The sequence below is a fragment of the Ctenocephalides felis genome, unplaced genomic scaffold (assembly GCF_003426905.1).
Source record: "Ctenocephalides felis isolate EL2017-DRISC unplaced genomic scaffold, ASM342690v1 CF-g0.4_SCAFFOLD_01492, whole genome shotgun sequence".
NCBI lineage: Eukaryota > Metazoa > Arthropoda > Insecta > Siphonaptera > Pulicidae > Ctenocephalides > Ctenocephalides felis.
In genome coordinates this window covers 9,323,201-9,336,188 of record NW_020537646.1, presented here as the reverse complement: position 1 = coordinate 9,336,188, position 12,988 = coordinate 9,323,201, and the positions used below count along the sequence as shown (strand labels likewise).

Below are 12,988 nucleotides of genomic sequence, written 5' to 3'. Positions count from 1 at the left end.
GTTGTTATTGTATAAGGTGCGACATAGCCTTCTGTGCCAGGTGTGCTCCAATTCTCAGATGAGCCCCAGTAACGCGAATAACAGCGATGACAAACTCTGGAGCCTCGTGCGCCTAACTTCTTCTCAAATGAAATCTGCGTGCATCCACTCAATTCACCAATAATAAATATTGCTGCTCTATTGTTGAGCTTGAGCGTATTCATTCTTGTTTTTAGCGTGAATAGTTTTAAGTTTCAACCATTTATGAAACTTTTTATCAACTTTCTTCACGGCGAAAAAATCGTCGTCCTTTTATATATATTAACACTGATTTTATTAATATTATCCGTGATGAAGGACCAAACTTTATGGTATAAAAAGAAACACGCGAAGAAATTATATACAGAATTTGTTGAACACAGAAATAATAATTTTACATTTACGAATACTTGTTGTAGGTTAGACGGCGGCTTAGACATTAGACAAAAGTGACAGAAGTGACAGAACAGATTGTACAAGGCATGCAACATGCCAACATGCAACATGCATGCATGTGCATTTGCAGAAAGCAACACTGCTGAAATTTTGACAGGTTATGGTCAACACCGGAGCCAACTTCAGTGTGTATGGGTGTTCTAGCAATCGTAATTTTTTGTTATTTAATAACTCCTTTAAAAACGTAACTAGTTTCTTTACAAAATCAGTAACATTATACAAAACCAAATATGCACTAATAGAAAACCGAATATCAAACATACAATTTCCTGAAAAATACAAAAATACATTCTTGGAACGCTGGGCGACTTATTGGAAATTCTTTTTAAAGGACTATAGAGAATAATTAATGAACATATTCACTATTTCAATGGCAAATTGAAATGTTTCAACATAACCTCGAAAACCATTCACTCACAATGCCGAATATTATGCTGAAAACCTTTTCAAATTAATAAAAAACAAAAGATCATTACTTTATATTCACATTTATTTATTTATATTCATCACTAATTCAGTAATTCACCAAATAGATGCAAAAAGTGTGCAGCACTGGAATACGAACGGACTGGAACGGACCCTAGTATTCTAATAAGGATTCTAATGACTAATTTGGCGCAAAAACACAACATTCACTATATTAATCGTTTTGGTATTGTTTAAGGGCTTTCCTAATCACTTTTTCATACTTTTCAATGCAATAATTAATGAACATATTCACTATTTCAATGGCAAATTGAAATGTTTCAACATAACCTGAAAACCATTCACTCACAATGTCAAATATTATGCTCCCGATTACGTCGATTGGTATTAATGTATAATGACAAATGTAATTGTAACTTAATTTTAGGTTAAGGATTTTTATGTCAAACATAGAAAATGCAAAATAAATGAGATTTAATTGAATAAATTATTATATTTTAATCATTTTCACTAAAAAATTAAGTTTTATATATTGACCCCGCCCACTCTCGATAGGCCTGGGCGTGGCCGAAAGTGTCTGTAGGGATAGTGTCCGTCGGCTTGACGCGCGTCATGACATTTGTAAATAAAACATGGAAGTGCCAGTTCTAACCTAGTGGGTGATTTTTATCGCAAACAATGTTTCACACAACCGTACAAAGTTCAATTAAATAATTAATACATACTGATCAATAAATCTGCAGCTAAGCACTTGCTAATCACTCCTTTATTTATTGATAATCACAATAACAATTTTAAACGCCAACCGTTCACCATTTTAAAATGCGTTTCTGTCGCTGACTACAGAAAAATGTTCGATAACTACCTCACTGTGTTCAAATAACATTGCTGGTTCTGCTAATTTTTTTATGTTGGTGACACTGATATTAGCCCGTGAATTGTGAATTAATAAAAAAAAAACACATAATGAATACTAATAATATAAGTATATCTAAGTGTATTGTTTTATAGTCTTTATTTTAGAGTTTTTATAAGTTTTTGCAGAATGTGTAGAAATTATATTACGTATTACGTATTGCTATTTTCTACATTATAAAGGTCAATATGATTATGATTGGCATTATAAAAAAAAGATCCTGCATCGCCAAGTCGAAAGAAACTGCTCTTAAGATACAGACAAAAGAGTCGATTAAAAATTATAATAGGATTTTAGCCATTTAAAATGCTCAAATTCGATTCGAATCCATTATTTTCACCTGGATGCTTAACAAATAAATTTACATATTTAGATGCATGTAAAAAAAAAATTCAATATTAAAAAAATGATCATTTTTGTGTTCACAATGCAATTAATATGTTCTAGCACTATAAAATTATAAAATAAATTTATATTTTAATAAAATTACTTATTTATTTACAACTTAAAATATACAATTACTATATTTAATAGTTTTACAAACTATATTTGAATCAAATATCATTTATTTAACATTACATATGTGAAAAATGAGGTACCACCAGCTTGGGTAGACGTAACCATGTATTGCTTCAAAACCTTTCATGTATTTACAACATACGTAAACTTACTTACTTACAGAATGATTACCATATTCATAATGAAATTTTCAGTCATTATTTGATAGGAGCATACAAATTAAAACAACTAGTTAAGAAGCAGCAGAATTTTTATGACATCAAAAATTCCTAAATTAATTTTATTATACACTTACAAGACTTCTATGAAAAATCGTGCAGTAATTTATAACTAAACATTATCTTATCGATTCATAAAAAAAATTAATATATATATATATATATATATATATATATATATATATCTGTGTGTTTGCCTGTACAATTGTACAAATGTAAATTATAACAGTTTTGCAAATATATAAAAAATCTCTTAAAATATGATTAACTAATTAACTGTTAATGACTTGATGAGTTGTTGACATAACCTACCATATTCAAATTGATCACCTGATATTCTACGCATTTTCAGTCCTTTGTTAGCACAGTTTGTTTTGCTCTCACATAAAACGACTTCTATTTGAACGCCCCCAGAGTACTCTAAATTAAGATTACAAATACCCTCTGCAATATTATCCGAAACCCCAGAGTCAGTAGATTGCTCTGTAAATTTCTTGTGTACTAAATACTTTGGTGGTACTTTCGTATTAATTGTTTGCTTAACAATTTCAAGTATATCATCTGGGTTTTGAGTGGACATAAAATCGGACAGGGTTATTTCAAGATACTCCTGTGGCAATGCCCTGTTACAAACATGCCTATTATCATTTAGTTGCTCGTGTGTTAACAAATCAAGCAAGTTCTGCGAATCCCTCAAATGTAATGTATGCATTTCCTCATTTTTAATATTACAATTATCTGAACATAAAGAATAATTTGAATGTTCACAGGAACTAACAGAGGTCGAATTATGTGAGAATATATTACAGATATTTGAACCAAGTGAAAAACCATTCTCACAAGTGGGAGATTGGTTTGAAAGAATTGAGTCATTTGATATACTATCATCGCTAAATCCTAAAGATTTATAACTTACTTGTGGAGAATAAGCTTCAAATTTATCTTGTGACAAACATTCATCGTTTCGCATACTTTTGTTTGCATCAGATTCAAAGCTAGCTTTTCTCCCGACCCCGCGCATTATTGAAGGACAGTCATTTGCACAATCTTCGGCAACAACATATGGATGATTGATGCCAATTTTCAAAGCATTTTCCAAGCTATCCATACTATCTTCGCTGTTATCTGCTGATGCCACTAAAGTTATTTCACTACCTAAGACATCTGTCAAAAAAATTTGAGGATTATTTTGACTATATTCACTGATTGATTTATTGAAAAGCATTTTATTGCTTTTTAAACTATCTTGTTCTTCTCGAATAATATCTAAGCCTTGAACTAAAGGAGAAGGCGGGGGGCTCGGACTAATCCGCGCCTGAGCACCTTGTGATGTTAAATTAAGAGTTAAGTTCGGAAAAATGGAGCCAGAGGAGGAACCATCCAAATGGTTACGATTCATGGCAATATCCACTGCCATATCATGTGCATCTGAATTGGAAGTAGTGAGATCAAGTGGTTGATTCATAGCAAGACAATTTTTCATACCAGGTATGCCTTTCATAATTGTCCCGGTGCCTGTAGTATTGAGAATACTTATACCCTTAGTTATTTGATGCAAGGGTGATACCTGGCCCTGAGACAGATTTGAACTGATATTATAAACTGGAGAATTTGACAATCTTGGTGAATTCTGACCGCTATAGCTGCCATAACAAGCAGGCGAAGTTTGGCCTGAATAACTGCTTTGAAACTGTTGTTGAAGACCAAAAGCATTATGAGAATTTTGAGCATTAAAACATCCAATTAAGTTAGGCATGTTCTTAACTGGCATAAACATGGGATAATTTTTGTGCAATAGAAGACTTTTACTATGAATGTGCGGCAGCAATCCCAACTTGCTTGCTAAATCGTACCGTATTTTTCTACTTCCAAAAATATTTGTGGCTAGTTCAACTTCTATTTTATTTTCTAGCACCATTTGTTCAAGCAGAGGAGTGAGAATATTTATGTTATCAACATCCAAATCTATTTCATATGAGTCACTTGTAAATATTGTTTCCGAAGTGTTGTTCAAATAATGTTTTGGTGAACCTAATATAAGAACAAAAACAATATTTTTTTTATTAAATAAACATGAATATAAAAAAATTTGATTATCAGAAGATATGATCAAGAGATTATGTCACTACTTAAATCGAGTCAAAACTATAAAAATGATAATTTTAAACCTAAAAATATCCAATACTGTAAGCTATCTTACTTGGAACAGAATTGGGACTCGGAGGACCTGGATGTTCAAACATAAGTGGATTATTTGCAACTGGATTGTGTCGCTGCCTATCTAGTCCCCGCTAAAATTATTGTTTCAAATGATTAGTTAATATTTTAAGTTTAATATTGTAAAAATAGAAGAAATGCACGAGGCTTATTGTGAATATTAGTTAAGTATATATTATTTCACCTTGATGCTTTATGAACGTAAATTCAGAAAGTCTGAGAAGGAAATTTCGTAAATGTAAAATATTTATTACCTGGAGAATTTGGCATTCCTGATGAGCTGTTCTGCTGACGTGTGATCCTTCCGAACCTCTTCTTACAGGGCTATATCTTTCACGCTGCTCGCGACCTGATTTTGCAATATATAGACAATTATAAGACTTTTCAGCTTATACATGATATCATATCATATTTCACGAAAAAACGACGATTTTAATAGATGCTTGCAAAGCCACATTTAAAATTCAATAAACTAAGTAATATAAATTGATTTACATACCGACGCAAGTGTAGATCTTAAAGATCCTAAAGACAAAACTCCTTTCTATCCATTGATCAAAGTACATGATACTTGAAGTCACGATTGAAGTGACAATAATGTACTTGTACATTTATAAAATTAATACAAAACAAGCAAAAGTATAGTCTAATAGGAATGAAAAGATTATTTTTATTTTCCTTAGTCTTTTTAGTCTATTCATATACAAAATATATAGATCTAATACTCAAATAAAACTGTAAATAATATTAATTAATTCGATAAGAATGAATAAAATAAAGAAAACAAACTAACCTATTTCCTGTACAGTGGGCAATCGACATGCTCTACTTGTAGTTCTTCGACCTGGTGCTTTGCGCATGCGTGCCTCTACTTCTTGCAAAAGCTCTGGACTTATTTCTATGTACATAAGCAACACAACATAACAGCACACAAATAAAAAAAAAATCTAAAATAATTACTAACTCATGAAAATTATAATATATACCGTGTAGAATTGGCCAGAAGTGGCAAGAATTATATTAAACAACACAACACAAAATAAATCAAAAAACTTGTTATGATTATGATACTTGGAAAACATCATTTGCATGATTATTTTGGTAATCCATTTCAAAATCTGGTCTTTATGTAATATATATATATATATATATATATATATATATATATATATATACCCTCAAGTTCAAATGCAAACAAGTTCTTTTACTGAATTTCAAACTACAGAAAACAAAAAACATTCAAAATATTTATTATATATATATATATATATATATATATATATAAGATATAGATATATAGATATAGATATATATCGATATATAGATATAGATAGATCTATATATATATAGATTATATATATATATATATATATATATATATATATATATATATATATATATATATATATATATATATATATATATATATATATATATTACTCTTAGTCTTTCTGTTATAAAGAGCACAACACTTATAGAAAAATATCTAAATGCGCTTAAACAGAGTTATAAATTAAAAAAGCTAGAGCTCAAACAAGTTATAATAATTTAAAAAATCACCTGGCGGTCGCTCCATGACTGTAAGTAAACCAGTTCGCCTAGTTCGAGTAGTGGCGGGAGTGGATGTGCTGCTCACCGGACTTCTGCATCTGTTGTGAACGGTAAGTTCTTCTGTACAACCCATTGTATGGCGACGATTGTGAAATAACCTACAGGAACTATCAAAATAGAACAAAAATGTTAATAACTAAAATCAAGATACTAATATATTGAATACTATTAAAATACTACTATTAGTGTTGGATACAAATACTGTGAAGAAATTGAAATGGTCATTGCAACTGCACTAAACATATATATATATATATATATATATATATATATATATATATTATTATTATTATTATTATTATTAATAATAGAATTTAAATTAAAACTTTTACATTTAATAAATTTTCAATACCCAGAAACTGTTTCCTGGACATCATTGGTATCATCCAGCGCTGGCATCATCAAATCAGCTCTCGATGTAGATCCTACATGAGGTTCAGCTTGTGAGAACTCTAGATTGGACAAAATAGGTTGACAACCAGCTATATGATGTGTAGGTGAAATTTCTTGAAGCCCAGAACTTATAGAACTAGCCCCAGAATGTTGATTAAACATGTGTAGATTCACACCTCCATCGCTAGCTCTGCGACCAAAGTTGGTAGCTGTAACATTTCATTTACCATTCATTTCTATTAGTTACCATTCATACAATCAAATGGAATAAATTTAAGTTTCCTCACTTGTTTCCATAGCAGTTGGGGGTTTGAGAAGATGTTGGTCTTTAATGGTGAAGTTTGTAACCAGTTGATTCAAAAGAGAAGGTAAATTTATAGTGTTCGTGTGAATAGTTCCAGGTGTATTTCGATAAAAGCCGGTAGGGATAGAATGCGCATCCAAAACCTTAAAAATTATTTATAATAAATATTTCTTGAGAGCTTGAAATAATTATAGATATTCCTATCATTATGACTATTTGAGCTCTTAATTATTTTCGAGTATTTCGGACTTCCATTTGAAAATTGATAAAATTGTCACAAAAAATGTTTAATGCAAATTTATAGAAAGTTAACAATGTATTAGGTAACAGAGGAAAAGTAACGAAACCAGTCTCATTTCAAATGCATTATTTCCCTGATCCAAATTGATTATTATTTACTACTAAATATGGAAATGATGATGATATTAGCAATACATAATATAACAATGTTATCAATAATGACTGACCTGTTGGTGCGCTTGATCTCCAGGTCCAACTGTATGTCTGCGGGCATTATAGATGGGTGGTGTGATGCTAACACGAGGCGGACTTGGGGGCTCCAATTCTTTATCACCAAACTAAGAGTATGTGATAGATGATGTAAAATAATTCATATTATATATATATATATATATATATATATATATATATATATTTATATATATATATATATACATATAGATTGTTTTGTCAACATTAAAACATATTTGATGCATAAATCAAAAAATTCGCTAAATTAAATAATGAAATTAATATTCAATACTATATTTATATGTTTCAACATTTTATATGTGTAATACTAGGTACCTCCATATAACATGATACATATTCCAAAAGGATTCGCCAATACGATTTGAGAGTTGTGCAAAACACTAATAAAATAAGGAATATAGTAAAATCAGTATTAAAAGCAAAATTAATCTAATTTAAAAATAGTAATATCGCCGTACAATGGGTCGCGAAATGTGATAAAACTGTGCAGAAGATAACTTATTCAAGTTTTTCTTCAAGCGCGTACGTTCTATTAGAAAATAGGTCTACCCAAACAGTTTTCAAGATCATTTAAATAAAAATGAAAAAGAAAATATAATTCAATACATTTAATGTGTATTACTACTTAAGAAAAAGAAATTATATATATATATATATATATATATATATATATATATATATATATATAATAATAATAATAATAAATATTAATAGAAATATACAAAACAAGAATATTCTGCAAATATATGGCCCACTTGACTTCTACTAGTTACAGGACAATTAATGAAACTTATATTCAAAACATTAGTAGATATTTATCTTAAAGAAATAATATTATTATAAATAAGTTGTACCTTTTCTAAATTCTGAAAAGAGTCTCCAGTCATAAGATAAGCGTCTGAAATAGTTGGCATTGATACGAATGGTGAATTGAACCCTGGTGTACTTAAACCACTATCGCCGCTAGAACCATGACAACCACTCAATTCATCGCCCATGCCCCGAATTACTACATCCCTATTATCCTCATTCTCATTATTGTTTACATGATGTGCCGTTTCTTTCATTATTTCAGCTTTCAAAATATGCTCAAGAGAACTAGGTCTATCAGTCTGAATGGCTATGTCATAATTTGAAAAAGAATGAGTTTGTGAAATATCACCAGACTGAAGTAACTCCAGTCTGTTACTGGGACTGGGCGGTGCACTTGTTATTGCTTCTTGCACATTTCTTCTTTGTTCTAAACGCTTCTGTTGTAATTTATCGACAAGCAAATTGTATATTGCATATATATGGTCAAATTGTTTTTCGTAAACAGCCTGAAATATAAACTCAAGTTCAGCTTCCTACTATAATTAAAATGTTTAAATCATATTTTATAAAATTTTATTATTAAAATTGTAGATCAAGTAAGTAAAATTATAGAAATTGGAAATAATTTGAATCTAATAAATAAATTATAATGAGTAGAAAGAAATCGTAATTCAATTATTATTTAGACAAAAATACTTTCAACTAAATTTTATTGTCATATAAATACCTTTACAATCATTTCTTGTGATATTCCTGGAAGTTGCAACATATGCCTTAAAACCACATTATCAAGTATTTCATTATTCTTATCACTTTCACTAGGATTGTTCAATATATTCAGTTTATGTGTGTTGCAATTATTTATTTGCATATTTTGCATCATCCATTTATGTTGCAATACCTATAAAACAAAAATATGACACTTAAAAACAAATCAGAAACACATCTAAAATTATTTTATAAATGACTTGCATGTTCTAAGGACATTCGTTTATCAGGATCTACCACCAGCATGTGTCGGATTAAATGTTCACATTCTAAAATAGAGAAACTCAAACAATATAAGAATTTTAGTTCTAAGAACAACAGTTGATATATAATTGATAATGACAATATATACATATATTTTATGTCATTATAAGTGGTTTGAGGCCAAAATTGAAAAAAATACGTATATGTGTTTGTGTGTATGTAAGATAAATTTAACCCTTTGTCGGCGCACTGAACTAATATTGTAATGTAAAAGTCATTCAATGAAAACCCATAGGATCTCGCTTTGTAAGTTTTCAAACACAGTTTGTACGAGTTAAGTGCAAAAAATTTCATACACCATTTCGTAATAAATCTTGGACCAGTTTTGAAAACTTTAAAGCCATTTGAAAAATATAAGCTATGGATAGAGTTGATTAATTTTTAGAAAAGATCGGTCGGGTAGTTTCTTCGTAGTATAGATATAAACAATTTTTTGGCGTTTTTTAATAAAGTATGCATGTGTTTAGAGTTAGTGTTCTAAAAGATAATAGAAGTCAAAAACTAGTAAATAATGAAAATTTAATCTAAACAACTAAATCTCACTTCTTATTAATTAAGTCGGTTATTTATATGTATCGAGAAGTCTAACTTGCTTAAGACAAAATGCCACTTGATTCTGAATTAGTTTAAATAAACATGACAAAAAAAATGATAACATTCAGCATGTTTGTGAAAGTTGTTAATAATAAATTTTAATGATATTGCATTTCAATCTATTATTCGGTAAAATTACCTTGTGACATAAAATAAGGTATCCGAACTTTGCCACTGATGACCGCTGTCCGTAATTCCTGAAGTGTTTTCCCGTCGAATGGCAAAGCGCCACACACCAGCACATATAGAACGATGCCCAGGCTCTGTTATTAGTTACAATAAATCATTCAAATGTAGATATTCAAACATAAACTAAAATAATGATAAAATCATTATTAATTCACCCATATGTCGGCCTTCGGTCCATCGTACTCCAAACCTTGAAATAACTCTGGAGCAGCATAAGGCGGCGACCCGCACCAGGTTGATAGTAAATTTCCTTCGGTAAATGTGTTACTGAAGCCAAAGTCGGCCAACTGCGATAAACGACATACAACTAGTATGGAATTAAGAATAATAGCAAATACCGAACAAGATCAAGTTTACAAGTTACTACATAACTTTGAAATAATCAAAAGTTATTTACAAACCTTGATATTCATATTTGCATCAAGCAAAACATTCTCAGCTTTAAGATCCCTATGTACTATATTCTTTGAATGGCAATACTTTACTGCTGAAACAATTTGTCGAAATATCCTACAAGATTCTGCCTCTTTCATTCTCCCATTGCTAACTAAATAATCTGCAGAATAATGCAAAAATGTTTAATTTATTCCAAATTCTTATAATTAAAGAAAATATTATATACAAACCAAAAACTTCTCCTTTAGCTGCATATTCGGTTACGAGATATATCATATTATTTGTTTCCATTACTTGGTATAATCTGGTTATGTTTGGATGCTTAAGTCGCTTCAATATCGAAATCTCTCGAAATGTTTTAGTTAAATTTTCTTCATCAAGACATGCCTTGTCTATAATTTTAATTGCTACCTACAAAATAATAAAAATATTTTGTGTGTGTTACAAATTACTTCTCACCGGTTAAACTTAACGCCACACAATTATTTTTTATATCTACACATGAATTTTTATTTTAATGCCACAAAACTGAATATGGAGACAAGAAAAATATGTCTATACATACATGTTAACTTATATAGCCTTTCACTTAAAGGACTTCTAATCATTTGCTAAAATTTTGCTGTAATTCGAATATTGCTTATAATTAAACATAAGATTTAATTTTAAGCATGATATTAGCAACAAAAATTACAATAACATTATAATAACTATAATTTGAGTGTGATTTGTTTTGGCTTGCTAGATTTTAAATCAAACGACCAAATACTGCCTCCCTAATTGGTTCGACATGACAACCAGCATGCTAGCCAGCAGACCAAAAAAGCAACAAAACAAGCCTTGTGTGATTAGGGCATCGAACGTGCGCTATTTTTGTGGATGGACCAGTGGATGGATTCGTTCCAAACAGTATTTTGACATGTGATTTATCATATTTAAAAATCTAGCAATATCTCAACCTGAGTTCTCATCGAGTTTCATGCAATGTCTTTTAAAGTTCTGAGATCGATGTACATATACAGCCATGTACACGCATACTTTTTCTAAATTTTGTTTCATTAGAATAGTTTCAAATTTCTATCAAATTTTCTGTCAACAACTGAATAAATGTTTTAATACAAATACAAATAAGCTTTGACTAAGAAACTAAAAACAGTGTAAGTACAAAATTGTACACCATTAATTATAAAAGTAAAAATTCAAAATTTTATTTATTTAAAATAAGTTTCTACCTTATAGCATACATAAATATCAGATCATCATTCAATTATAATGCAACTCGAATCACATAACCTGTAACTTAACTGATTTTTTATTAAATATGCTGACATAATAATATAGTATTATATGATTGAAACGAAAGAGCAGAAGATTTTCTTTAAAAAAAATTTACAAATACGCTTTTTGACTCGATTCGAAGGTAAGAGACTAAAAACAATGAATAAGTAGATTATATTATCTATCTTAAAGTACTGTAAAATAGTTCCGAAATTTTTGAAGATATGCGGATAAACTAATCGATTTGGCAAGTTTTCACCTTATGTTATAATTAAATATCAAATTATCTATATAATTAATTAATATATAATTAATTATAATGTAACTCTAATCGCGAACAGTAACTTAATCACTGATTTGTTTGCGCGTTGACGTCTACATGCTACAAAATATTTATGTACAATACGCGTTATAAAATGAATACTCAGCTGACTGGTTTCTATTTCACTGCTGTTATGAAATTTCGACAAGCGTGAAAACATAATTATCAACATTCAATGTCAAATTTTAATTTTATATCATATATACTTTAGTGTGGAAAGATCTAGACCTAGAGCGACTTTTTTTTTATTATCATTAGTTATAATGATCATATTGTCACCGGCGTTATTAATGTGGATGGTTTCTTGTTTACAATTATGTATATACAATTTTACTATAAAATTGATGTAATTAAAATTAATATAAAAGAAGCAGTCGTAAAGCATCCCTCGGCTTTAAAAACTAGAAACTAACCTTGGTCTTTGTCACTACGTGTGTAGCCAGTTTGACAACAGCAAAATTCCCTTTTCCTATTGTTTTTTCTAATTCATAATAACCAACACGCACTAACTTATCCACTTGTGATATGTTTTTTTTACTTTGATGTGGAATTTTTGTTCCCATTTTTATAAACTAAGTATTTGACATTAGTATCACATAATCGTGATCGTGATCGTGCGTACTCACTCGATAAAATTAAAGAAACAGAATTAACAAGTTATGAAATTATCCGACAGATAGCACGTCGAATAATAATAATTCCAGGTTCGAATACTCGTTACATTAGTTACGGTTTTACGACGGTACTCCCTGAACAGATCCGCCTTTTTCATTGTTTTTGTAAAGTTTTGCAGG

General features: G+C 29.8%; 1 protein-coding gene across 3 annotated transcripts; it reads right to left on the bottom strand.

Annotated features, from left to right (window-relative positions):
* Window positions 1–2,745: 2,745 nt before the first annotated feature.
* LOC113370108 lies at window positions 2,746–12,773 on the bottom strand. 3 transcript variants are annotated; one of them, XM_026610776.1, is made up of 16 exons: window positions 12,608–12,773; window positions 10,825–11,005; window positions 10,600–10,754; window positions 10,354–10,485; window positions 10,149–10,272; window positions 9,356–9,420; window positions 9,111–9,284; window positions 8,425–8,889; window positions 7,546–7,656; window positions 7,062–7,221; window positions 6,734–6,983; window positions 6,331–6,488; window positions 5,564–5,668; window positions 5,025–5,119; window positions 4,754–4,844; window positions 2,746–4,584 (listed from the first exon to the last, which is right to left on the bottom strand). In XM_026610776.1, the coding sequence occupies exons 1-16, from the start codon at window positions 12,755–12,757 to the stop codon at window positions 2,822–2,824; spliced, it is 4,179 nt and encodes a 1,392-aa protein (XP_026466561.1). In that variant the 5' UTR covers window positions 12,758–12,773; the 3' UTR covers window positions 2,746–2,821. The 3 variants fall into 3 exon arrangements, with proteins under 3 accessions (XP_026466561.1, XP_026466563.1, XP_026466562.1); XM_026610778.1 differs by lacking the exon at window positions 12,608–12,773 and adding an exon at window positions 11,827–11,907; XM_026610777.1 differs by lacking the exon at window positions 5,564–5,668.
* Between the last annotated feature and the right edge of the window lie 215 nt (window positions 12,774–12,988).